The sequence below is a fragment of the Sycon ciliatum genome, chromosome 9, assembly GCF_964019385.1.
Source record: "Sycon ciliatum chromosome 9, ocSycCili1.1, whole genome shotgun sequence".
Lineage (NCBI taxonomy): Eukaryota > Metazoa > Porifera > Calcarea > Leucosolenida > Sycettidae > Sycon > Sycon ciliatum.
This window is the reverse complement of record NC_088651.1, coordinates 28,622,563-28,649,021: the sequence shown is the minus strand read 5'-3', so window position 1 is coordinate 28,649,021 and position 26,459 is coordinate 28,622,563. Positions and strand designations below refer to the sequence as shown.

At 47.5% G+C, this 26,459-nt stretch overlaps 1 protein-coding gene and 1 long non-coding RNA gene across 2 annotated transcripts in view; both read right to left on the bottom strand.

Moving 5' to 3' along the window:
• Positions 1 to 9,789, bottom strand: part of LOC135824414 (uncharacterized) — a 43,252-nt gene extending 33,463 nt beyond the window's left edge. Inside the window, exons 1-3 of the mRNA XM_065337148.1 lie at positions 9,687 to 9,789; positions 9,212 to 9,283; positions 8,460 to 8,627 (exon numbers count right to left, since the gene is read on the bottom strand). Of these exons, the coding sequence (XP_065193220.1) occupies positions 8,460 to 8,627; positions 9,212 to 9,283; positions 9,687 to 9,789 (343 nt within the window). The remainder of the gene's footprint in view (positions 1 to 8,459; positions 8,628 to 9,211; positions 9,284 to 9,686) is intronic.
• A 3,370-nt stretch (positions 9,790 to 13,159) lies between these two features.
• LOC135824542 (uncharacterized) lies at positions 13,160 to 25,344 on the bottom strand. Its single transcript, XR_010554876.1, has 4 exons — positions 25,187 to 25,344; positions 21,055 to 21,324; positions 15,952 to 16,023; positions 13,160 to 13,415 (listed from the first exon to the last, which is right to left on the bottom strand). It is a non-coding gene; the product is annotated as an uncharacterized LOC135824542 (long non-coding RNA).
• Between the last annotated feature and the right edge of the window lie 1,115 nt (positions 25,345 to 26,459).

The window sequence follows — 26,459 nt, the reverse complement described above, 5'->3', positions numbered from 1 at the left end:
TCTCTCTTTCGTCTGTCTCGACATGCATAACTACCAGCTTGAGACAGGGCTACCTGTCAATAGCCGGGAAAGTTGCCGTAGAGATTTCCCCGCCTGTGCTGTCCCTGTATGGAATGCCCTGCCACCCGCCATCCTCAGCCAGCCACCTGACCGGAAACGGCTGCAAAGTTTCAAAGTGTCTGTCTTCCGGCACCTCCGTGCCCAGCAATGGCACTGGGCCACTGACACTTTGTAAGATGTATGCACATCTGCCCACACACTGCTGCATATTGCCATACGCCTCGTGCCCTGCTTACTCTTTTCTCTGGATCTGAATGTGCACCCCTTACGCATTATATAATTATACTTTATTTAGTTCTCTCCCCCTCTCTTGCCCCCAACCCTCCCCGCTCGCGCTCTCTCTCTCTCTCTCTCTCTCTCATTTTTTTAAATACTTTTTTAGTTCTCTTATTTAGTTCTCTTGCTCCCCAACCCTCCCCGCTCTCTCTCTCTCTCTCTCTCTCTCTCTCTCTCTCTCTCTCTCTCTCTCTCTCTCTCTCTCTCTCGTCTCTCTCTCTCTCATTTTTAAAAAAATACTTTATTTAGTTCTCTTATTTAGTTCTCTTGCTCCCCAACCCTCCCCGCTCTTTCTCTCTCTATCTCTCTCTCTCTCTCTCTCCTCTCTCTCTCCTCACTCTCCCTCTCTCTCTCTCTCTCTCTCTCTCTCTCTCTCTCTCTCTCTCTTTCTCTCTCTCTCTCTCTCTCTCTCTCTCTCTCACTCTCTCTCTTTCTCTATATCTCTCTATCTCTCTCTCTCTCACTCTCTCTCTGTCTCTCTCTTTCTCTCTCTCTCTCTCTCTCTCTCTCTCTCTCTCTCTCTCTCTCTTTCTCTCTCTCTCTCTCTCTCTCTCTCTCTCTCTCTCTCTCTCTCTCTCTCTCTCTCTCTCTCTCTCTCTCTCTCTCTCTCTTTCTGTCTAAGTTTCTCTCTCTTTCTCTCTCTGCTATTGGCGCGCCTGGTTGTGATGAAGCCGAGACCCAAGGTCGGCAGAGCATCCCAGACCACGCCACCACTCCCCTTATTCATGGCTCACACACATGACGGGTTTACGTGGCTCTAGTAAAAAAAAAAAAAAAAAAAAAAACATTCGGCGGAGGCCTAGTGGCCAATAAGAGATAATAGTGTAAGAAAGGAGAAAGAGGTTGTTGTTGTTGTTGTAGAAGTTTATTTAACTTCGCACCACAAACAGGCGATTTCGCCTCCTTTGATACATGTGGACGACAGAAGGAATGAGAGAGAGGGGGGGGGGGGGGGGGCAGAAGTACGGAGAGAGGAAGGGTAGAAATAAAATTTAACAAGCAAATCAACCTCAGGGCTACACCAAAGCAAAAACGGAATGGGAACATACTATATACAAAATAGCTTCATACATACTTGTATATTATTGCAAAACACGTTTACTTTTCTTCAGTCCGATATACCACAGAAACACACTAGCCGAAAAGCATTTAAACGGAGCCATGATGCGCTTTTAGCAGGGCACAGAGCTGAAGGTGGCTGGGCTCGGAACGGAGATCAGGCGGGAGCTGGTTCCACAGGACTGCGCCGATGAACTGCATGGTCGTTCGACCTGCAGGACCGTGCCAAAATGGTACTCGAACGAGGTGATGTGCTGCTCCCCGAGTGCGGTCACCAGTAACTCTCACGAAGAAGCTGGTGAAGAGGGAGCTAGCTCGGGAGAACAGACAACGACGGACAAAGATGAGGAGCTTAATGTTAAACATGTCCTCCAGGGTGGTGAGGCGGAGCTGTTCAAAGATCGAGCTCGTGCGCGACCACGGTGGCAGACCAAAGAAGCCGCGGATAGCACACTTGGTTAGACGTGTGAGGGGCTCCATGTTGCCAATTTGAAGTGACTGATAAAAGGCGTTGGAAGCGTACGACAACCTACCCTGGATCATCGACCTGTAAAACAGGATCTTTGACGCCAGGGTGAGGCTTCGGCGGCTCCGCCACAGCGCACCTACTGGCTTCCGCACCTGCTGGATTGTGTGATTGACGTGAGGCTCCCAGGAGAGCTGCCCATCTACCATTACGCCCAGATACCGCGCTTGTTCCACAACTGCAAGGGCTGCATTCCCACATCGAATTCGAATGTTATTTGTGTCAGGGGCTGGGCCTCTTAGGGTAATCAACAGAGCTTGCGTTTTCTTTTGGTTCAGCATTAGTCCGCGGTCCTCCAACCACTGCGACAGGCCAGTGATGGCTGTGCTTAGAGAAGAGCACACTTGTTCGCAACTGCCCGATGCTTCAATTGCAATGTCGTCTGCAAATTCCTGGTTTGTGAACTGCTGGGGCAAGCAGTATCGAAGGTTACGGATGTATAGTGTGAACAGGAGGGGGCCGAGGACGGATCCTTGCGGCACCCCTCGACTGCATGCGACGCATTCCGAGCAATTTCCGCCCACAACTACGCGTTGAAGCCGCTCACTCAGGTAACTAGTGAACCATAGCTGAACAGTACCGCCGACCGCAATGTCGGATAGCTCCTGTGCCAAGATGGTGTGTTTGACACAGTCGAAAGCCTTCGACATATCCACGAATATCACACCTGTGAGTTTGCGCTCATACAGCGCTTTCAGCCAGCGATTGACAGCTAGCACAAGAGCGTCCTCCGTACTGTGGTTCTTCCTGTACGCGAACTGCGAGTCAGGGAGAATACTGTGATCGGTCAGAAAGGATGTAAGCTGAGCTTTGACGATCTTCTCGAGGAGGCGAGAAACGACTTGTAGTAGAGAAATAGGTCGTTACGCAGTAGGCTGACAAGGGTCAAGGCCGCCACCTTTTAATAGCGGCGACACATTAGCAATTTTTAACTGATGGGGAACACACCCCTGACATAGTGAAGTATTGAAAATCATGGTGAGCAAAGGAGCCAGTATTGATGCCGAGTTTCTAAGGACAATACCCCGCAAGTAATCATGTCCAGTCGCTTTTGACACGTCAACGGACTGGAGAAGGGCCGTAATGTCCTCTGTCGAAACAGGCGCGAATTCCGTGAATGCTGGTGCTTCACGTTCGGCTGGTGCGGTGGCGCACAGCGCGTCTGGTTGTCCGGGGTCATGTACAACTTCGCCAAGAGTGCGGGAGAGGATTCCAACAGGTACTTGTGGTGGGCTTGAACTTTTCGCTCGTCCAGTCACCATGTTTATCGTATTCCAGAGCTTCCGTCCATCCTTTCCGGCCGACTGTAGGCGAGCTTGAAAATACTGATCCTTTAGCCTCCGGTCTAGCTTGTTTGTTTGTTTGTTTATTTAGAGTCGAAGAACAAACAGGCAAATTTGCCTAATTACATGATATCGACTAAAAAGGAGAATAAATTATAAAAGGCCAATGAAGGTAATGACACTGAGTAGAGTGGGTAGTAAAGTATTACTTTGTTAAAGCCAGTTAGGCCAGTAAAGGAAATAATAGTACAGCGGGCAGTGGCATTACTGAAAAGCAGCATGTGCTGGGAGGGATCGCATGAATCGGTGGTACTGTGGGATTTTCCTGATGTCGGGCTGGAGCCTGTTCCACAGTGATACACATTGGAATGAGGCAGAATGTGTGCCAGCGGATGTCTTAGTGACTGGAAATTTAAGTGCTCGATTTCCCTGACTACGTGTAGCACGGCCGGCATTAGGAGGACTGAACATATCGGTAAGCAATGTGCTGCATTTACCCTGAAGGCAGCGCCAAGTGTAGCCAAGCAGCTTGTGGCAGTACATAACTTCTAGCGAGTGCAATCGCAATTGGCAATACAGCGGCGCAGATGGTGATGCAAATGGAGCGTTGTAAACACAGCGGACTGCGCGCTTGAGTAGCCGCTCTAGGCGCTCGAGCTGATGTGAGGTGAGGCCAGCAGAGAAACAGTTGCTAGCATACAGGAAGTCAGGAAGGATCAGGGACTTCAGGTATGTGATGCGGCACGGGAGGGGCATGCAGCGCCTGTTTCTAAACAGGACAGCTATTTTACAGGCAGCTCGCTTGGCGATCTGGTTGACCATTGTGGTCCACTTTAGATCTTGGTCCATGTGGACACCAAGATACTTTGCGGATTCTACTTGTGCCAGCTGAACTCCAGAGCACATAACGCTGACACGAGGATTCACAGAACGATGGGCAGGGATGAACAAAATCTGGGTTTTACTCTCGTTTAGTACCAGGTTCCTGCTGGCAAGCCATCTGGCCAGGTGTGTAACTGCAGAAGACATATTGCGTTCCAGCTGATGTTTGTCCCTGCTACTAATATAGAGCATGATGTCATCTGCGAACTGAACTGTCCGCACACCATACGGTTGCACTTCAGCTGCCACACCACGGACATAGAGGACAAACAGCAGAGGACCAAGTACGGAACCCTGGGGCACACCACTGCTGGGCTGGAATACCTTGCTGTGCTGGTTCCCAATGACAACTCTTTGCTGCCGGTCACTTAAGTAGTCTGCCAGCCAATTCAGCGCACTTCCACCAACACCAATACTGAAGAGGTCGCGGATGAGGGTGCCATGTTGAACCTTGTCGAATGCCTTCGACATGTCAACAAAGGCGGCGCAAGTTGATAGTCCGGAGTCTTTGGCATTGGCAAAGGCCTCTGATGCCATCACAACAGCATCCTCTGTTGAGTGCTGTTTCCGGAATCCGAACTGGCAATCTGGGTAGAGGCTGTGGGTGGTCAAGAATTCAGTGAGTTGCGAATGTACGATGCGCTCAAGGATCTTTGAGATAATCGGCAACAGAGAAACAGGCCTGAAATTGGTGGCCTTAGTAGGGTCGCCGCTCTTGTACACAGGGGTGATATTTGCAAGTTTCATGGATAGTGGAAATCTCCCTTCGGAAAGTGACTTGTTGAAGATGAGAGTTACTGATGGAGCTAAGAGGTCAGAGCATGCTGCTAGTACAAGAGCAGGTACGCCATCACTGCCCGTTGACTTTGTCGTATCTACACTGCTGAGCAACTTGCGTACACATGCGATGGATACTGGCTTGAAACAGCAGAGATCAGTACTTGCATGCGGACCAGAGGGGATGGACAGCACCTTTGGGCGAGTCGCATCGGTGACGATGTCCGCAAACACTTGGCCGATTTCATCCGGGGGGCATTGAGGAGCAGTGTGGGTCCGTGTTCTGCCTGATACCTGGTTAATCACTCTCCATGTTTGTCTTGGCTGACCTTCCGCATTGGCAAACTGATCCTGATAGTAGCAGGCCTTGAGTCGTCGGTTAAGCTGGTTCACATCACGTCTGGTCTGGCGGAAAGCTTCATGGTCCACAGGGTTGCAGGTGCGTAGCCATTTGCGGTGGGCCCGGTTTCGACTAGATATTGTGGCCAGCAGGTTTGCATCCATCCAAGGAACATGTTTGCGTGTTTTGGTGCGGCGGGTCCTCAAAGGAGCATGTTTGTCTAGGATATCCAGGAACTTCTGCAGCCATCGAGTCCACATCTCATCACACGATCCATCCAAGGAGCACAAGTTTGCAGCCACGAGGTCATTGCGAAACATTTCCATGTTGATGCCTCGGAGGTGCCGAGTCTGCGGTTGAGCACTCTGGGGTGCACAGTCAGCAGTGGTTGCCAGGGTAGAGATGACAGCCGAATGGTCACTAAATGATACTGGGGAGACAATGGTTGGGGCTCTGCACAGCAACGTACTAAATACTAAGTCCAGGGTGGTTTGTGATCCCGTAATTCCGATTCTTGTGGCCTGACTCACACTTTGTGACAGTCCGAGGGTATTCGCGATGTCAGATAGATAGGAGAGTTGACCACTCTGGCAGCTATAGTCAACATTGAAGTCACCACAGATTATGACATCCTTTGGCTCCCTCATCGCACGAGTGAACGTCGCTTCCAGGGCCTGCCAGTAAGACACTCGCATATGAGGTGGCCGATACAGACAGGCAATGAGACAAGGCTTCGGCTGGGCCTTCACCTCTACCCAGCAGCACTCAATATCCTGTGTGGCAAGATCTGGCCGGGGGTGGCATTTCAGTCCGACATCAGTGTATATACACACACCACCACCCAAGTTCCCGCAACGGTCTAGGCGATGTAGGGTGTAACCTGGTATGGACATTTCTGCTGTTGTAATTGTACCATCGAGCCAAGTTTCTGAGACAGCTATTACATTGGGCACACAAGTAGAGGCCAGTTGCATTAGATCCTGCAGCTTCTGGCGGAGGCTGCAGATGTTCAGGGACAGTACTTTCAACGTGGAATGTGAACTAGTCATGATCTAATAGATTGTTGGTGGTCTTTTCGCATCTCGTTAGCTGGCATGATAGTTGCATCAAACCTGGTCTCGGTCACAACAGCGATGTCTACATTGTGGTGTGTGACAGTGTGGACAAATTCTCCGAATTTGTTTGCTAAGCTAAAAGCATTAGTCACCAGGAGGCGCAGTGACTGGGTCGAGGAGGTAGGTGGTGCTGTGGGTGTTACATTATAGTTATAGTTCTGCATTTTTTTGTTTTTTTTGTTTGTCAAGTCACGATTAGGCTCTGGCAAGCGGACTAAATCGTGAGCCTGGAGCTAGATTTGTTGGTTTCCGGGAATCCTTCTTCTTCCCCCCAGTTGCCAACTCTGGTGAGGACTCAGTGCTGGCATTCCTACCTCGTCGTTCAGGCGTGAACCAAGTGTGGATCGCTTCGGTGTTGATGTTTGATGCCACTTCTGATAGGAGTCGCTCTGTCCGTTCTAGATCTCGCTCTGCAATGTCTACTTCGACGTCCGCGAGGGGAGTTCTGGGGTGTGCTGTCATGCTTGACAGCGATCCCTGTGCGGACGACATGTCTGGCTCAGTATCTGTCAGGTTGTTCAGCGCTGAAGTAACCTCAGTAGTCCCCTCATCGACTTTCGTAGTTTTCAAATTCAAATCCGTTTCGAGCACTTCAGTGCTGACTGCGGGTTCTCCAACATTTGACCCCACAGGAGTTGCACTCGTACGACATCCAGTACTCGAGAGAGTACTCGGGCTGGTGCTGGGCCTTCTGCTGGAGCGTGCCGAGTCTGGCGACTCGTTTTGGACTCCGGTCTGTACGGTAAGTTCACCAGGTTGCCCTCCGACAGTTGCAGTTGCGCTTGTTCTGGTGTGCGCGGTTCGCTTGGCGTATGTCGTTCCTGTGGCGAGTTTGCAATCTGCAGCGATGTGTCCCGGTTGTGAGCATTTACGACAGGTTGCAGGCTGGCCTTCGTAGCGTACACGAAACAAGTTGTTCGTAGATGTTTTCACATACGACGGAATCTGCATGTTGGGGCGAAGAGAGAATGTGGCGAAGCGGATACCAGTGGCAATGGCGAGCCCTGACTTCGTCTTGACAAATCCATGGCGAAGAGGCCCAACGGCCGATCCAAAGACACCCAGGCTTTCGATAATAACGTCGTCCTGGACCCAGATAGGCACATCGTGAATTTGGATTTCCACGGAATCAGGCACCAGTTGAGTGACGCGCACTTCCACTGACATGAGATGGAAACCGTTTCGGCAAAGTCGTGTCAGAGTGTCTCGGGAATGAAACGTGGCCTTGCAGCTCAATTTACTGGTCAGCTGCACGGATATCAGGTCGGAGTAGCCATGTTCAATCAGGGCCTCAGCAACTTCGAGGGTTTTCGTGTGCAGTGGAACGTGGAAAGTCCCCGTGTTCCTCTTTAGAACTTTCGGAGAGACCGAATTCCAACTGCGATTTTCGCCGGACGTGGGCATTTGGAACGCTCTAACTATCTACTACCTAATTTTAAACTATCCAGCCCCTACCCTGCTCCAGACCGGCCTGCTGCCGGCTGGCTCCTACAAAACCTGCGAAAAACTACGGAGCTCAAAAAAAAGCTAACTGCACTATTGAGCGACTCTGACTCACGCTGCTACCTTGGGCGCGGCTGCGCGGAGACTTTGGTGTTGCTCTCGCAGGCGGACATCGTTTGGAGAGCGTGAAAGAAGTCCGTGGGCCTTGTTTCGTTGACGCACAGCAGATACAAGTTCAGGATACAACCATGGGCAAGGTCGGCGCCTCGGCTTACGAGGAGGTTGTAAGGAGGCGTGACAATCTAGAGCAGTAAAAAACCTTTGCTTACCATTCGCTTATCATTGCATCAACATCATTCGACTTGCTGAAAATCTCAAGATTGCAGTCCTGCAAGTCAGCGTTAAAAGTTCACTGTACAGTGTACAGCGTGCGTCGTACAAGTATGACGGTCGTGGGGCATGCAACTCACGTGCGTCGTACTAGTACGACGCTCGCGCTGAAGGGGTTAAGCGACCAGCCCATGGTGCAAGCGAAATCAGTGGTTAAAGCCAGGTGGTCTTTAGAACCAGGTCCCACAGCGTCTGTGTAAAAGTGTCGGTGCATGGAAAAGCGGTTGTGAAGAGCACATGGTCGCTAAACCAAGAGGTCGCTTACACCAGGTTTTCCAGTCCTTGGAAAGAAAGTAATTTACACTTACTATAACATATCGGCACTGAGCTCAATGTACCATCACCGTTGCATGTAGCTGAGGAATTCCCCCACAGAAAGTATGTATGCTCACATGTAAACAGAACAGTAGCACCATATTGAACGAGTGAAGCATTACTCATACCATTTTGTATAACTGGTACACTGCAATTGAGAACTGTACATAAGGTCAACAGAGAAGAAGAACAAGAAAATGAAATTAATTATCCCCATTCCAATCTCGGCCTTAGATTTTACGACTTCGGCGATATTAGTCATTCCTCGTAAACTCCAGATGGCAGTCTTGAGTCAGTCAAGTGGCAAGGTCGGCCAGAAGTATGTGTTCCTCTTTGGAACAACCAACTTCGTGTCCAATCTCGGCGTTAGAACATTTTCGGCTCGTATTCTGATGCACTGCCAACTGGTTGCTGCGCTTTCATTCACCTTCAAGTTGACCTACCTTCCAACAACAAGCCCATTCTTCCACCTCCAGCCAACCCCCTCACCAGTGGGTGGTCGATCCACTAGGTTAGCCACAGAGATGGCCAACCGGCACCTGCTCCAACTCAAGTCAAAGTTGCCCGTGAGCTCTCGTAGCAGCCTCCAGGGTTACTACCAAGACTGCAGAAAAGCAACAAGATGTTTTTTCAAATCAGTTAGAGTATTTGCAAAGATCCTAGTGATTATCAAGAATCCAGTCCCTGAATATGTTTGCTTGCCTCTGTGTGCTTCCGCACACTGGTTCTGCTGCACGGTGCTTACCATCATATCGACAAGAGATATCACTAGCCATTGGTTTAGGCTCCATTTGATCATTTTGTCGAGGAAGGCATGCTAAACAAATGGGCAAAGAATAGAAGAAGGTTGTTTATCCAATAATCAAATTTGTTATTTTTGACAGAATTCAGGGTGTTTCAATAAGTGACTTTTTTGCACTGAGTTTAATTTTAAGCTAGCCACGTGCAGGGAGCATGTAATTCATGAGAGGTTCACATCCACTGAATCCCTGAGCCCCCTGAGCCCCCTGGGTGCCTCCGATCACTTAATCGTCCTCGGCAGGCTCTCCATAGCTAAAGACATAGCACAGTCTCGAGAGTCCACATCTGACACTGCACCGCCTCGCTTCAGCCATCACTTGCTCACTCAATCGCAATGGGAAGGCGTCAATGCTGAAATTGCCGCAACTCACTGGAGTGACCTTTTATGCGGCCTTGATATTGATACAGCCGTTTCTTACTTCTCGTCTGTCCTCGAATCGTCTCGCTCACTCTGCTCTTCTCACTGCGATCACCAGTCAACCACCAGAAACCGAAGCCGCCCTTCACGCCAGGATCCACCATGGATGACACCAGTGCTCAGGGCAGGCATTAAGAGAAAGCATGACCTCTACAGCATCTATAAAAAATACCCTACCCCGTCCAATGCAACGCAGTACAAACGTCAGCGGAATATAGCAAAAACGTTATCATGTGTAGCCCATAAAGAATACATCCTGTCCATTACTACTTCTCTTACCGACAGCCAGCGTCCATCACTTCACTCATTTATAAGAACTCTTCGTAAATCAGCATCGTCATTGGGCTCTAGTCCAACAGCAATCACACGGTCTGACCAAAGTTCCGCCACTGCGCCTCTTGATATTGCGGATGCTCTGAATGAGCAGTTTACCAGCTTCTGCGTTAAGGATAGACCTGAATGGTTAGTTCCTCCTATCCACCAAATGCCTGTGGAGTCAACGTTTACATCGCTGACGATTTCATCCCGTACTGTAACCAGATACATACGCAGTCTCCCCAATAAGAAGTCTCCTGGTTACGATGGTATACCAAACGAAATCCTGAAACATCTCCAAGACAGCCTAGCATATCCGTTATCGCTGCTCTTTAACATCTCTCTGTCGTCTGGAATCTTTCCCTCCGCATGGAAATACGCGTTAGTGGTCCCAATTTATAAGCGCAAAGGCTGCCGGTCGGATGCAACGAACTACAGACCCATCTCCCTACTGTGCTGTATTTCAAAGCTGTTTGAGCGCATTGTGTACGATCAGCTATATCGACACTTGTCCCCGTACTTGCATACCATGCAGTCTGGTTTCCGGCGAGGGGACTCCACAGCTCTGCACCTAGTCCACCTAATTCAAAACATCATGCAGTCCCAACATTTGAAAGAACATACTGGCATGTGCTTCTTTGACCTGGCGAAAGTCTTTGACACTGTTTGGCATAGAGTATGGGTGAAACGATTAGTTCGAATATTCGAGTATTCGTTCGAAAATTTCAAACGAGCGAGTATTCGAAATTTTGCACTCGATGGTTTTTTTAAATTTTAAATAATATTTTTTTAGTACTGTATTGGCATTCTATTTTTCAAAAACTCTGGTTGTACCGCTCGTCCACTGGTATGTATGCATTATGCATGCCTTAGAGTCAGTATTTTATGACTTGGACGATGCGATCACCACGGCGAGTCACGTTAGTTAACGTTCTGAGATATGAAAATACTGATGAAAATCGTTACTTTACACTCTGTACAAGACGTTGGCGACTCTTTTTCTATGTTCACAGGTAATTTCTTCCGGTCGAGAACTCACAAATCTAGCGCTTTTGAATTTTGATATAAAATACTCGAAATAATCGGATACTCGATCGAATATTATGAATAAGTGATCGATTGGTCAAAATAGATACTCGTTTCACCCCTAGCATAGAGGCCTGATTGCCAAGTTGGGTGCCTATGGCATTGGTGGCAACCTGCTTTGTTTCTTTGAAAGCTACCTAACTGACAGGTTACAGGCTGTACGTGTCGGCAACACCCTCTCGTCTCCCCAGGCAATTAATTCTGGTGTGCCACAGGGGTCAATCCTGGGGCCACTATTCTTTTTAGTCTACGTCAATGATCTACCGATGTCTGTCCCTAATGTTTCACTGTTCGCCGATGACACCACAGTTTCCGCTTCAAGTAGTTGCAAGCAATTGTTAGTCAATGACCTCCAGAAAAAGATAAACTCCACCATTTCTTGGATGTCGACTTGGAAGCTGAGACCGAACACTAGTAAGACCAAAGTGATGTTCTTCTGTAGCGGTGCTAGTGATCAGTTCTGTAATGTGTCTTTATCATGTCCTGGCAGCTCATCGACCATAGAAATTGTCCATGAACATAAGCACCTTGGTATAATTATTGACGACTGTCTAACATGGGCTCCTCATGTAGACTATATTTGCAAGAAAACTAGTAGTGTTCTCGGCATACTATATCCTCATCGTTCTCTTTTGCCAAATACATGCCGTTCTATGTTTTATCACTCGTATCTATTACCTATTTTCCAGTATGCATGTCAGTCTTGGTGTAGTCTAAGTCAACATCTTGTGAACAAACTTGAAATCCAACATAAATCTCTTCTTAAAATATTGTTTAACAAGCAGCGTATATTTCCTAGTCTTGAGCTCTATTGTATCAGCAATACTCAGCCACTTCAAGATAATCGCAAACAGCAGCTTTGCGTTTTGATCCACAGAATTCGCCTAGGTAAAATTCCCATTCATCTCTCCGTATTCAATTGGTTTTCTCTGTCCCGGCCCACTCGTAATAGTGTCTCACTTCCCCGTGCTAATTCAGCCGCATTTACCAACTCTCCTCTGTTTTTGTCCTACAGCCTTTGGCTGCAACTTCCCCAGCTTGTTAAGACATCAAAATGTCTTTCCAGCTTTAAAAATGCACTCCGATCGCATAATGTAGTACGATAGAATCTCATTGCTGGATTCTTGTCTATCCTTCTTTCTTCCCTTTTTCTATATTCCTTTCTTTTCTTTTCTTGCCGTGGTTGGCTATCACCCCTCTCTCGCACTTTGCGTGCCAATTGGTCATGAACAACGAGTTGAGTGATATAAATAAAATAAATAAATGGAGAAATCCCGCAATCATGGCCAGTCACTGCGAAAAAGTTCGACGCTTCCCGTGACTGAAATGTAGAGCGAGATATCTCTGAAACGCGACATCGTAGCTCTTCGGCGAGTGTTGCATTAGAAAACTGAGCTCTTCGGCTTCTTAGAAATCCGTCCAGTTTTGATTGAGTTACGAGCATTTAATTTTAAGCTAGCCAAATGCAGGGAGCATGTAATCCAAGAGGAAATCCCGCAATCATGGTCAGTCACTGCGAAAAAGTTCTACTTTTCCCGCGACTGAAATGTAGAGCGAGATATCTCTGAAACGCGACATCGTAGCTCTTCGGCGATTGTTGCATAAGAAAACTGAGCTCTTCGGCTTCTTAAAAATCCGTCCAGTTTTGTTTGAGTTATGAGCGTTTTAGTCAATCAACGGTATACCAGATTTGAATGTAAGGGCTCCATAGGGGTTAAAGGGCAACGGTATCGACGTTTCAAGTAGGGTCCAGAATAAAGAGAATTTGATATTGGTTTGAATGGCATATCTCTCGCTTCCGTATGATAAGCCAAACTTGCCAAATCGCCAATTGTATGCTCACGTTGCCCTAGCGTTCATGCACCACGCCGATCGAACCGTTAAATAAATTAGTTGACGTGAGAAGTGCTGTACTTATTTGAGTGTGTACAAGTTGCCTGTAAATGAATTGCCCTCATTTTAGCTTCACGAGGCGTCCTTCACAATTTTTAAGACCCGCACACACACCCGCACAAAGACACACAACCCTTACTAAAGAAAATGAAGACCGACTTACGTATTTCACACACAACACGCAAAAGCTGCGCTAGGCCACTTTCTTGGCCGTTGGAGTTACGTGCTACATTTCCTTTTGGCAATCCTCTCCATGCAATGGCGTGTATGCTGGTTAAACCAACCGAGCACAAAGCGTGGAACGACGCTTCAGAGAGGATTGTACCATTGTGCCTGCTACACAGTGCTTGAGCAGAAGTGTAATTCAATTTGAGGCCAGGAGTTGATATTCTAGTTATGCTACCAGATGCTCTGCAAATTCTGTTGCCAATCAGCTCTGCAGTGACATAAACACACACACACAAACACACCCATACACACACACACACACAAACACACACGAACACACACCCGCACACACACCCGCACAAACACACACACACACACAACCCCTCCACCCCCCCCCCCCCCACACACACACAACGAAACCAACAGGTAGCAGTCATATAATATTAATTATGGCAGCCAGTTGAACTCACTGCCATCGTGGTTAACACCTTGGAGAAAAATTAAAAAGAATGGCTAATGAAAATAGAATCTGATGCTTGTCTATGTGTAGAGGCCCTTAGAGACGGTCCAGGCCTGTCGCACCGACTTTGGAGGTGGGGCGGCCATGGAAGGGGGGGTCCGGAGGTCCTCCCCCGGGAAAATTTCAAAAATTGAAGCCAATTGCAAGCATTTCCAGGTATTTGGTTCCATTTCAGTGTACGGTAACTACAATGAAGTCTTTTTGATTCTGCAACAAACGAAAAAGACGCTACGATCGGGGAGAAACATTACCCTCCCCGGGAAAAATTCAAAAATTGAAGCCAATTGCAAGCATTTCCAGGCATTTGGTGCCATTTCAGTGTAACTGCAATTGTTGTGAAACGACAAGTTCTCGAGAGTGAAAGGCCTTCTCGCTTGTGACATTGTGTTCGTTTCAATGCAGCTGTATCCCGACTCCGCCATATCGCTGATGTTTACGACGAGGCATACGCTACAGGCGCTATGTGCGGTTTGCTGTGTGCGCTGTAGTCGTATGTTGTATGTGTATGCTTTTCTCATATACGCTTTCATTTTCACGTTATAACTACCTGGTGGTTTTAGTGTTAGTTATTCAGTTGTTCATACATTCATTGTTCATTAGTATTAGTCGATGGAAGTGAGATATACTGTTGAGAATAAATAGTTGTCCTCGTGCCGTGTGGGGTCATTCGTTCCTGACACTTTAGAGAACCAGAGGGTTCACAACATTTGGCGACCACGCCAGGATACGAAGCGAGCATGGCACAGGAACTATGGATCATTGAAGCCAGCTTTATCGCCAACGGAATTCGGTATGGATTTGAAGGCGATAGGGTGAGAGAATACGTGGAGAAGAGGCTCCGACAGAGCGAGGAGTTTGAAGAGCGCAGTGCTAGACGGCAAGAGTGTGCGCTCCGCGCAGAGTTTAACGAAAAGCTCAAGAAGATGGCCGAGCGCATCGCCATCAGTACATATTATGAGGAAGCAAAGCGAGATTTGCTTGCCTCGCCCGGAAGGACGCCGGACAAGGTGTGTAAGACTTTGCTTACAGACAAGCAGCGGTCAGAAGAGTGGTTGAAGCCAGTGGGAGGATCAGATCCAAGGCCCACTGCGTCGGTACAGAGCGTGGCAACATCGGTCGGAGACGCTCAGAAGCAGCTGGAGTCTCGGCCAAACCATGTATAAGCACAAGACGTAGACGCGCAAGACGTAGAAGCGCAAGACGTAGAAGCGCAAGACGTAGAGGCGCAAGACGTAGAGGCGCAAGACGTAGAGGCGCAAGACGTAGAGGCGCAAGACGTAGAGGCGCAAGACGTAGAGGCGCAAGACGTAGAGCCGCAAGACGTAGAGGCGCAAGACGTAGAGGCGCAAGATGTAGAGGCGCAAGACGTAGAGGCGCAAGACGTAGAGGCGCAAGAGTTGGAGGCGCAAGAGTGGGAGGCGGAAGAGTTGGAGGCGCAAGAGTTGGAGGCGCAAGAGTTGGAGGCGCAAGAGTTGGAGGCGCAAGAGTTGGAGGCGCAAGAGTTGGAGGCGCAAGAGTTGGAGGCGCAAGAGTTGGAGGCGCAAGAGTTGGAGGCGCAAGAGCTGGAGGCGCAAGAGTTGGAGGCGCAAGAGTTAGAGGTGCAAGACTTAGAAACGCAAGGCGTAGAAGCCGAGAAAATGAGGAGGGCGATACTGGTTAGCACGGAAGAAGTAAGCAGCGAGACTGTGTGGAACACAGAGATCCGATGTGTGTCCTCGGATTCCGCGCCCGCCCCGGGTCGAAGCAGTGTACCGGTGACCGTGTCGTGTGTGACAGCCCACATCGTCGAGCTTTATGACATTATCTGTTGTGTGTTGTCTGGTCCAGCGTCCGCCCCATGTCGAAGTGGATCGGTGACAGTGTCGTGTGCAACGGCCCACCACGGCAAGCTTCGCTAAATCGAGTTGGCCGAAGTGGTGGGCATTAGTGATATTCTACCATGGCCACCACTGCAGCAGAAGATGACACAGGCGCTATGTGCGGTTTGCTGTGTGCGCTGTAGTTGAATGTTGTATGTGTATGCTTTTCTCATATACGCTGTCATTTTCACGTTATAACTACCTGGTGGTTTTAGTGTTATTTTCAGTTGTTCATACATTCATTGTTCATTGGTATTAGTCGATGGAAGTGAGATATACTGTTGAGAATAAATAGTTGTCCTTGTGCCGTGTGGGGTTGTTCAATCCTGACACTTTAGAGAACCAGAGGCTTCACAACAGCAATGAAAGACTTTTTTCTGCAACAAACCACGATCGGCACACTGGTTCTGCTGCACTGTGCTTACCATCATATCGACAAGAGATATCACTAGCCATTGGTTTAGACTCCATTTGATCACTTCGTCGAGGAAGGCATGCTAAACAAAATGGGCAAAGAATAGAAGTAGGTTGTTTATCCAATAATCAAATTTGTTATTTTTGACAGAATTCATGGTGTTTCAATAAGTGACATTTTTGCACTGAGTTTAATTTTAAGCTAGCCACGTGCAGGCAGCATGTAATTCAAGGAGAAATACCGCAATCATGGCCAGTCACTGCGAAAAGTTCGACTTTTCCCGTGACTGAAATGTAGAGCGAGATATTTCTGAAACGCGACATCGTAGGTCTTCGGCGATTGTTGCATTAGAAAACTGAGCTCTTCGGTTTCTTAGAAATCCGTTCAGTTTTGAGTGAGTTACGAGCGTTTTAGTTATTCGACGGTATACCAGATTTGAATGTAAGGGCTCCATAGGGGTTAAAGGGCAACGGTATCGACGTTTCAAGTAGGGTCCAGAATAAAGAGAATTTGATATTGGTTTGAATGGCAAATATCTCGCTTCCGTATGATAAGCCAAACTTGCCAAATGGCCAATTGTATGCTCACGTTGCTGTAGCTTTCATGCACCAAGCCATGTGTTAAACCCTCATTCATGTTGACTTTTTCGTACATTCCCAGTATATTGGGGTCCGTTCGGTCCCCAACCATATTTCGCTGAGTATCCATGAGCTCAGACCGTATTTAAGAGTTTTTGTTCTTGTGTTCCTCTTCACGTATATCACTGCTGAAAGCAAACCACGTTTTTCAGCAGAAAGGTGGAGTATGACGTGAAGGAGACCTGAAACCAGCAATTGAGTCTTTCCGATTATATCGCGGAAAAGTAGAGGAATGTGGACCAACACGAATAATGTTTGTGTTGGCACACACAGATGTTTTCTTCTCTGACACACATACACGAACTGCGTTGTTTTTATGGAACTGGAGCTAGATATTTTGGCAACTGCTGCTCAAACAGGCTAAATAAATGGACACGAATGCGGATTCCATTCGCACCCCGGACACGTATGTTTGATTCTCCAAATAGTTTGAAGAATATACTGGGTTGTATAGTCCCTTATGATGCTCTGGTAGACCATTCACTAGCTGGAAGCAAAATATTCCCCTGGACACCCGACATATCGCAGATTGTACAGAACAATGCAGTGTGCTCAACGATTGATGAAAACGTAATATGCAAGGAAGGCCCTGACCTTGTTTGTGGTCACAGTGGGCACCTTCGGCAACTGACTTGTCCTGGAGCAGCACCAGGTGTAGAAAGCTCTGGAAATCTAAGCAATATCAAAGCTCCCTGGCTTTCGTGACATGTGTCAACGCAACACTGAATACGAGCATTCACAAAATCGGTATCGAGCTGCCCCAAGAAAATGAGATGCCTGGATGCCTTCTCATTGGTGATGCAGGCAGGCCTGTTGGACAACTCGATGATATATCCTGCAGGCTACATCTTATGGGTAGAAAAATTGCCCCGGGAGGCACCGTTGCGTCTTTCGCTTTGCGGTGTATGTTGTACACAATTTGTCGAGGTTATCTTAGGCACTCCTGCTGTTCAAGTGGAAGAGGATTTCAGGGTTCTGATTTGGTCCCGAAATATCCATGTTAGAATGAATTGAGGAGAGCGAAGCCATAGGTGATCAACAACATACCACCTATTGTACCTGACTACGATATAGGTTTCTGGGGTCCAAATGGACCCAATGCATGATTTCCGAAATAAAATTTAAACCAATCAAGAACTTCTAACCCAGACAATTTGATTTTCTCTCATATAGTTTTTGAGGAATACCTGTAATTTCATCCTGATATCATGAAAGAAAATAAAGATATACCAAAAACCAGACCCCTGGGGTCCGTTTGGAGCCCACAACCTCGGAATGAGGGTTAAGTTGCCCGGTATTTTGGAAAGTCGAATATGATGGATAAGACATCATGATTCGTGGTCTTTCTAGGAGAGGTCTGGTCGAGGGTAACATAATACATTATAGAGAGCGATCCTAGAAAGGGACTTGGGCAACCTTTGCGTGCTGAGTACGAGTTAACTCGCGCTTTATGCATGACCTGATCCACTAAGTAAAATACATTATCGTGTCCGTTCCCTTCGGGAACAGACACGATCCCAAAGGGAACGGACAAAGGCCGCTAACACCCGATAAACCCTAGCGGCAGATGCAGCGCCTAACGGTGGGGGTGAGTGGATACGTCTCACAACCACTGCCACAAGTGCCGAAAACGACCCCATTAGCTGCATCCATGTACCCCTTAAGGTTTCTGGGGTCCAAACGGACCCAATGCATGATTTCCGAAATAAAATTTAAACCAATCAAGAACTTCTAACCCAGACAATTTGATTTTCTCTCATATAGTTTTTGAGGAATACCTGTAATTTCATCCTGATATCATGAAAGAAAATAAAGATATACCAAAAACCAGACCCCTGGGGTCCGTTTGGAGCCCACAACCTCGGAATGAGGGTTAAGTTGCCCGGTATTTTGGAAAGTCAAATATGATGGATAAGACATCATGATTCGTGGTCTTTCTAGGAGAGGTCTGGTCGAGGGTAACATAATACATTATAGAGAGCGATCCTAGAAAGGGACTTGGGCATATGATGAAGAACCTTAACCTTTGCGTGCTGAGTACGAGTTAACTCGCGCTTTATGCATGACCTGATCCACTAAGTAAAATACATTATCGTGTCCGTTCCCTTCGGGAACAGACACGATCCCAAAGGGAACGGACAAAGGCCGCTAACACCCGATAAACCCTAGCGGCAGATGCAGCGCCTAACGGTGGGGGTGAGTGGATACGTCTCACAACCACTGCCACAAGTGCCGAAAACGACCCCATTAGCTGCATCCATGTACCCCTTGTGCCTGGCCACAAGTTCCCAGTTGACACAGTGGGTTGGTCAAAGACCATGATTGAGATACGAGAGGTACCTGGTTAAGTCCTGCCTGGGAGCGGTTTTTCCAGCCATGCTGCTACCCTGATCCACTACGTACGAGTAAACTAGCAAAAAATTTGTGCGATATATCGCAGTGCATAGACCAGTGTACAAACTTTCGTAACTTCATCAAACATAAATGCATAGCGACATTCAATCCACCGTTGGAAAGTACTTGACCTCATTTTTCCGGGGTATAACGTTCTTCGCGATAGGAAGAGAATTCATTGAGCGGCAACAAGATGAACACGGAAATAACGGGACAAAGGGAACGCGACTTTTTTTGTTCCTGACTTCGTTTTTTTTAGGAGCGTGCCAGGATATTTCCCATTGGCACGGCGCATGCGTGGTGGACATCCACTGAAGCTCATCAATCTCAGCTTTGCATCGCAGTTTTAATTGTGAAAATAGGAGGATATCAGTTTGAAAGGCTTTTGCTCTTGCTCTTGCTCTTGCTTGCATACGAGCGGCAACAACACGAACATGGAAATCACGGGCCAAAGGGAACGTGAATTTTTTGTTCATGACTTCGTTTTTTGTAGAGCGTGCCAGGGTATTCTCCTTTGGCACGGCGCATGCGTGATCGACATCCACTGAAGCGCGTGGATCTCAGCTTTGCTGTGCAGTTTGACTTGTGAAAATCGGAGGATATCAGTTTGAAAGGCGTTTCTCTTGCTTGCATACGATCAGTCAAACTCGCCAAATCGGCAATGGTATGCTGTCGTTGCCATAGCGACAGATGCAGTGATGACATACTTTCGGCTTAGCTCCCCCAGATTGCAGGTCGATCCCTGCAGAATTTAGTCATTTTCAATTGGTCTATTGTATTAACGAAGTGAAAGAAGGGCTGTGTTCAATGCTGTTAGCGAACTGTTTGTCAGGCCACGGTCACCCGAGCTCGATTCCGCCATTCAGCCAAAAAATCACTTGTTTATGTCACTATTACCATGGAAATGGCTGAACGGCGACTTTCTGCTGTTTTTCTGCTTGTTTGAGCCACAGCTTTTACAAGCTGCTGAAGGGCGGAATTAAAAAAAGATTTTGAAATCACTTGGAGCACACGATGTAGTGGACAGGAGGTCGACAAACTGATATCGATGTTCTCTCTTGTTTCTACGTGTATACCTTCGCCTTGGCTGTGGTTTTGACAGTGTCTGACTATCCAACAGTTCAGTTTGTTTTTCTCCAAGGACCATGGATCCCTGGACTGCAACTCTAGAGGGTAGATTGGTGGAGCTATGGTTCGAGGCAAAAACAAGGCCCCAAAGCAACAACTGAATTCCCGAAGAAAGGTACGAAGAAGAGAATTGATTGCGACAGATTTGAAGAACAGCATTGGCGGAGCAGAAAGCTCAACATCAGGAAACAAAATCACATGAATCATCGCGTCCATGCAAACCGAACAAATAATGGCGATTTTTCGTGACTTTACCGTACACAGTGAAGTGGTGCGAAATTTGAAACTTGAAAAAGAGTCCAAAAAAGGCACCTCAACTGGGGTTCAAACCGCGCAATGTACTGTCTCAGGCGGAGTCAAATGGCCTGGATTTTCATGGTTTTCCTAATTCAGTACTGGCAAAACTTGGCCAAAATCCTATTCTTGTTAGGCATTGTTTTTGGGAGAAATACATATCAGAAACACAATGGAAAGAGGATTCCACAAGGGATTGCAGAGCACGAATTCTAAGAAAACTGAAAGATTAACCCACTTATGGCAATAACCTAGAAGTCCATCTTTTTATGAATCGACTATAGGCCTCAAGTGTATTCTTTTTATGCGCTTCTTCTTCAAATTTTCAGTATTTCACAAAAGTACCAAAGTACGCAGACGATCTGCTTTTATGAGGGAGCGCATTCAATCGTGATTTTCAGGCCAAAGAACTGATGTGCAGCACATGGGTTTTTCGATGGTAGGTGATTCCGTCGGTTTTCAGCAGAAGTTTGCAATTACTTCCGAGTGTGGTACGGTAAACGATCATGGTTTACAGAGAGAAAAACGAATGTGTCAAATTCAACGGATTCGTCCTATTTACGGTAAAGGGTATTAAAACCACATTATCAGCTCTTTTTTGAGCTGGCTTGTGTAAGGAAAAGAAGTCTCTCTTCTAAAGAGACTGAAGGTGGACTTACGAAATTCGCACACTACGAGGAAATGGCGAGACAGGTCTACTCTGATACCAAATGTAGTCAACGCTGTGATATTCTTGTCAGGTAATCCTCTCCACGCCACTCTGACAGCGTCTGTCAAGCCATTTGCGCATCCATCCTGGAACGATGCTTCAGAGAGAATTGTGCCATTGTGACGGCTGCACAGTGCTTTCCCTGAAGTGTAACTCAATCGGCGGTCAGTGGTTTTTGTTATGGTCATTGTTGTCCCGCAACCTCTTTCGCCCGTCAGCCCTTCAATAATAAATAAGAGATCAGGAACAAACACAGACCATGAGAACAAAGACCTTGTGTGCAAGGATCCTGCAAAACCACCTGCTCGTGCGTGGGTGTGGGTGTGTGAGGGGGGGGGGGGGGAGTGGCCATGGCTGATTACACTTGCGACAATATATGTGTGTGAGTGCAGTTGATTGCGGAAGGGGTGCTTCGGGGTCGGTCAATTCACATTTTAACAATATACTTAGTTAGTAATGGTGTGTCATCAGGTACATTGAAAATCAACCCACTTTTGTGAATCGAACCTTTGTCAAGCGTCTCCTTTCAACGAGAACAAGGCAAAGGTGGCTAAATGAAGACTAGAGGAAGAGAGTCATCCTCTCCACTTCACCATCACGACACTTACAAAGATACGAAACGAAACAGCTTAAAAAATTTACAAGAAAACTGTACGCCCACCGCCGCGTTCACTTTGGTCTGAGAAGTTTCTATGAACATAAAATATACCCGGAGCACTCGAAAATATAATCTTTGACGCTCTCTATTCCTTTTCCAAGTCAAGGAAGTCAACTCTCAACTTTCAAACTGGGAACAATGCATAAGCATGGTCCTTTTCCGCTGCTCCACAAGCACAGGAAATGTTCACCAAAGGCCGCACAGCAGGATCCATTCCGGCCAAACAGCTAAAATGCAAGTAAACCAGCAGTGCTTGGGTACATGATGACATCAGTCCAGTTATGCAATAAATAATCAATTTCAGCGTTTCTGCTGATTGTGAAAGGCACAGGCATGCAGGATCAACTCCTTTTGCTTTGCACCTGACTTAAAAGTGCATTGGGCTTGCACCCCATGACATGAGGCATACGATATCATCTTACACATTAAATTTTGTTCTGTGCTGGTGCACTCAGGCTTTACGGGGTCGGTTCAGCGCTTTTTACAATAACGGACATGTTCATACAAACTCCACCCAACAGCTTCTCCTTTCCCAAAACGCTTCACGCTTTCTTTTTGTGCGCCTTGCGAAAAACAGAGCGCAACACCGCGTGCACAGCGTAGGATGTTGGAGCCTTCTCGATGCAAAGTACCAAGGGCACATGATCTGGACCTGATGGTGAGCCGCATTGAGATTACATGAGAGACTCAAACCAGTAAGGATCCCTCTCCTTTCTTCTTTGAAAACGACCAGTTCGGCGCAACTCTCTAAAACAGGATTGCTCTACTTTTGGGCAAAAGCTTGTTTATTTTAGCTGATCCTAGCTCATGTATTAGCTAGCTGTGCAGTAAAACCCTAGCTGCATCTCATGTTTGGCATTTAAGTGGTCTTTGTAAAAATTAAAATTAAAATAAACCTGGTTTAACCTCTTTAGCACGGCGCTACCTGAACGCGCCCCACGTCAACACCTGTAAAAGTCGCATTTTCCCATGAAAGTACTAGCTGCTCAAGGATCGATAACTTTACCTTCCCTTGGACGAATTCCATGATCTTGAGCTTTCTGGAAAGGTCTTGAGACGAGGGACAAACTGGTGTGAAACCCAGCCCAGAGCAAAACCAAAACTCCGTGCTACAGTCTGGCAAACTTCATCCACGCGCTCGACAGACTTGAGCACGGCCAAGACTAACCGAGCTCAACTATTCAGCTGCCATTTCAGTCTCCTTGCTCGTATCGAGCTCAATGTTTTTGTAAGGACTCATGGGATCCATTTGAATCTTGTTTCCATGGCAGCCGGTAGCGCAAAAATGATCCATGATGGAAAATATGCGTTCAGCAGACTGCTAAAAAAATAGAGTTGCAATTTTCCGTGTCTAGTCGCATATCTCAACTCCCGCTAGTCCTATCGCTTCGGCGATTGTATGTATCGCCAGCTGCGAGTTTTCTCTTGCAGATTCATGTTTCGATTGTGAGAATCGACCAAGTATTGAGTGAGTTACGATAGTTTGAACAAGTCACTATGGACTTAACACGGACCCCACGACTATGAAATGCAGGTTTCAAATCTTTATTCTCACGATAACCAGTGGCCAATAAGAGATAATAGTGTAAGAAAGGAGAAAGAGGTTGTTGTTGTTGTTGTAGAAGTTTATTTAACGTCGCACCACAAACAGGCGATTTCGCCTCCTTTGGATGACAGAAGGAATGAGAGAGGGGGGGGGGGGGAGGACAGAAGTACGGAAAGAGGAAGGGTAGAAATAAAATTAAAAAGCATTTAAACGGACCCATGATGCGCTTTTAGCAGGGCACAGAGCTGAAGGTGGCTGGGCTCGGAACAGAGATCAGGCGGGAGCTGGTTCCACAGGACTGCGCCGATGAACTGCATGGTCGCTCGACCTGCAGGACCTGGCCAAAATGGTACTCGAACGAGGTGATGTGCTGCTCCCCGAGTGCGGTCACCAGTAACTCTCACGAAGAAGCTGGTAAAGAGGGATCCTTGCGGCACCCCTCGACTGCATGCGACGCATTCCGAGCAATTTCCGCCCACAACTATGCGTTGAAGCCGCTCACTCAGGTAACTAGTGAACCATAGCTGAACAGTACCGCCGACCGCAATGTCGGATAGCTCCTGTGCCTAGATGGTGTGTTTGACACAGTCGAAAGCCTTCGACATATCCACGAATATCACACCTGTGAGTTTGCGCTCATACTGCGCTTTCAGCCAGCGATTGACAGCTAGCACAAGAGCGTCCTCCGTACTGTGGTTCTTCCTGTACGCGAATTGGGAGTCAGGGAGAATACTGTGATCGGTCAGAAAGGATGTAAGCTGAGCTTTGACAATCTTCTCGAGGAGGCGAGAAACGACTGGTAGTAGAGAAATAGGTCGACACGCAGTAGGCTGACAAGGGTCAAGGCCGCCACCTTTTAATAGCGGTGACACATTAGCAATTTTAAACTGATGGGGAACAAACCCCTGACCTAGCGAAGTATTGAAAATCATGGTGAGCGAGGGAGCCAGTATTGATGCCGAGGTTGTAAGGACAATACCTGACAAGTCATCATGTCCAGTCGCTTTTGACGCGTCAACGGACTGGAGAAGGGCCGTAATGTCCTCTGTCGAAACAGGCGCAAATTCCGTGAATGCTGGTGCTTCACGTTTGGCTGGTGCGTTGGCGCACAGCGCGTCTGGTCGTCCAGGGTCATGTACAACTTCGCCAAAAGTGCGGGAGAGGATTCCAACAGGTACTTGTGGTGGGCTTGAACTTTTCGCTCGTCCAGTCACCATGTTTATCGTATTCCAGAGCTTCCGTCCATCCTTTCCGGCCGACTGTAGGCAAGCTTGAAAATACTGATTCTTTAGCGTCCGGTCTAGCTTGGGCGCGGCTGCGCGGAGACTTTGGTGTTGCTCTCGCAGGCGGACATCGTTTGGAGAGCGTGAAAGAAGTCGGTGGGCCTTGTTTCGTTGACGCACAGCAGATACAAGTTCAGGACACAACCATGGGCAAGGTCGGCCCCTCGGCTTACGAGGAGGTTGTAAGGGGGCGTGACAATCTAGAGCAGTAAAAACCTTTGCGTACCATTCGCTTATCATTGCATCAACATCATTCGACTTGCTGAAAATCTCAAGATTGCAGTCCTGCAAGTCAGCGTTAAAGGTTCACTGTACAGTGTACAGCGTGCGTCGTACAAGTATGACGGTCGTGGGGCATGCAACTCACGTGCGTCGTACTAGTACGACGCTCGCGCTGAAGGGGTTAAGCGACCAGCCCATGGTGCAAGCGAAATCAGTGGTTAAAGCCAGGTGGTCTTTAGAACCAGGTCCCACAGCGTCTGTGTAAAAGTGTCGGTGCATATAAAAGCGGTTGTGAAGAGCACATGGTCGCTAAACCAAGAGGTCGCTTACACTAGGTTTTCCAGTCCTTTGAAAGAAAGTAATTTACACTTACTATAACATATCGGCACTGAGCTCAATGTACCATCACCGTTGCACGTAGCTGATGAATTCCCCCACAGAAAGTATGTATGCTCACATGTAAACCGAACAGCAGCACCATATTGAACGAGTGAAGCATTACTCATACCATTTTGTATAACTGGTACACTGCAATTGAGAACTGTACATAAGGTCAACAGAGAAGAAGAACAAGAAAATGAAATTAATTATCCCCATTCCAATCTCGGCCTTAGATTTTACGACTTCGGCGATATTAGTCATTCCTCGTAAACTCCAGATGGCAGTCTTGAGTCAGTCAAGTGGCAAGGTCGGCAAGAAGTATGTGTTCCTCTTTGGAACAACCAACATCGTGTCCAATCTTGGCCTTAGAACATTTTCGGCTCGTACTCTGATGCACTGCCAACTGGTTGCTGCGCTTTCATTCACCTTCAAGTTGACCTACCTTCCAACAACAAGCCCATCCTTCCACCTCCAGCCAACCCCCTCACCAGTGGGTGGTCAATCCACTAGGTTAGCCACAGAGATGGCCAACCGGCACCTGCTCCAACTCAAGTCAAAGTTGCCCGTGAGCTCTCATAGCAGCCTCCAGGGTTACTACGAAGACTGCATTATTCCCTGGTGGAACAGCCTACCAGAGACCATTCTACTAGCACGGCCACAACCCAGACTGTTCCAGTCCTTCAAGGAAAAGTGCAACAGGTATCTGCTGGACCTGAACTGGCAAACAGCCGCCGACACCCTATGCAACGGATTAGACCAACACCTCATTAGCATCCTCCCCCCCCCCTCTCCCAACCACAATGTGACGTTATCTTTCACTCTGCTTCTCTCACGACCAGCTTCCCATTGTCCTTGTTGCTCACTATTATTCATTTCCCGTCCTCCTCCCCTCCCTATGGTTCTACTACATTATAGCACGTTTTGTCTGTGAAGACGTTGAGACCTTCAAGGTCGGTAGAGCAGCCTGGCCCTGCCACCACTTCTCGCACATATTCAGGAATATAGTGGACTTTCTTATAGAAAAAATAAAAACAAAAAAGGAATCATGACGGTGGGATTTGTTCGTTCATTGCTATTTTAAATGAAACGGTTATTTCCCCGTCAATTATTTACATACCCGAAACGTCCTGGCAATACTTACTAATGCAGATTGGTACCGAAGTAAGCTTGTTTCTGATGGTGCAATTTGGTGTGCTATCCTCCTCGAGCAAAACCCCCTTGTTGCAAAAATAGATCCTACCTGTAAAAGCTGCACTACTTGCCTG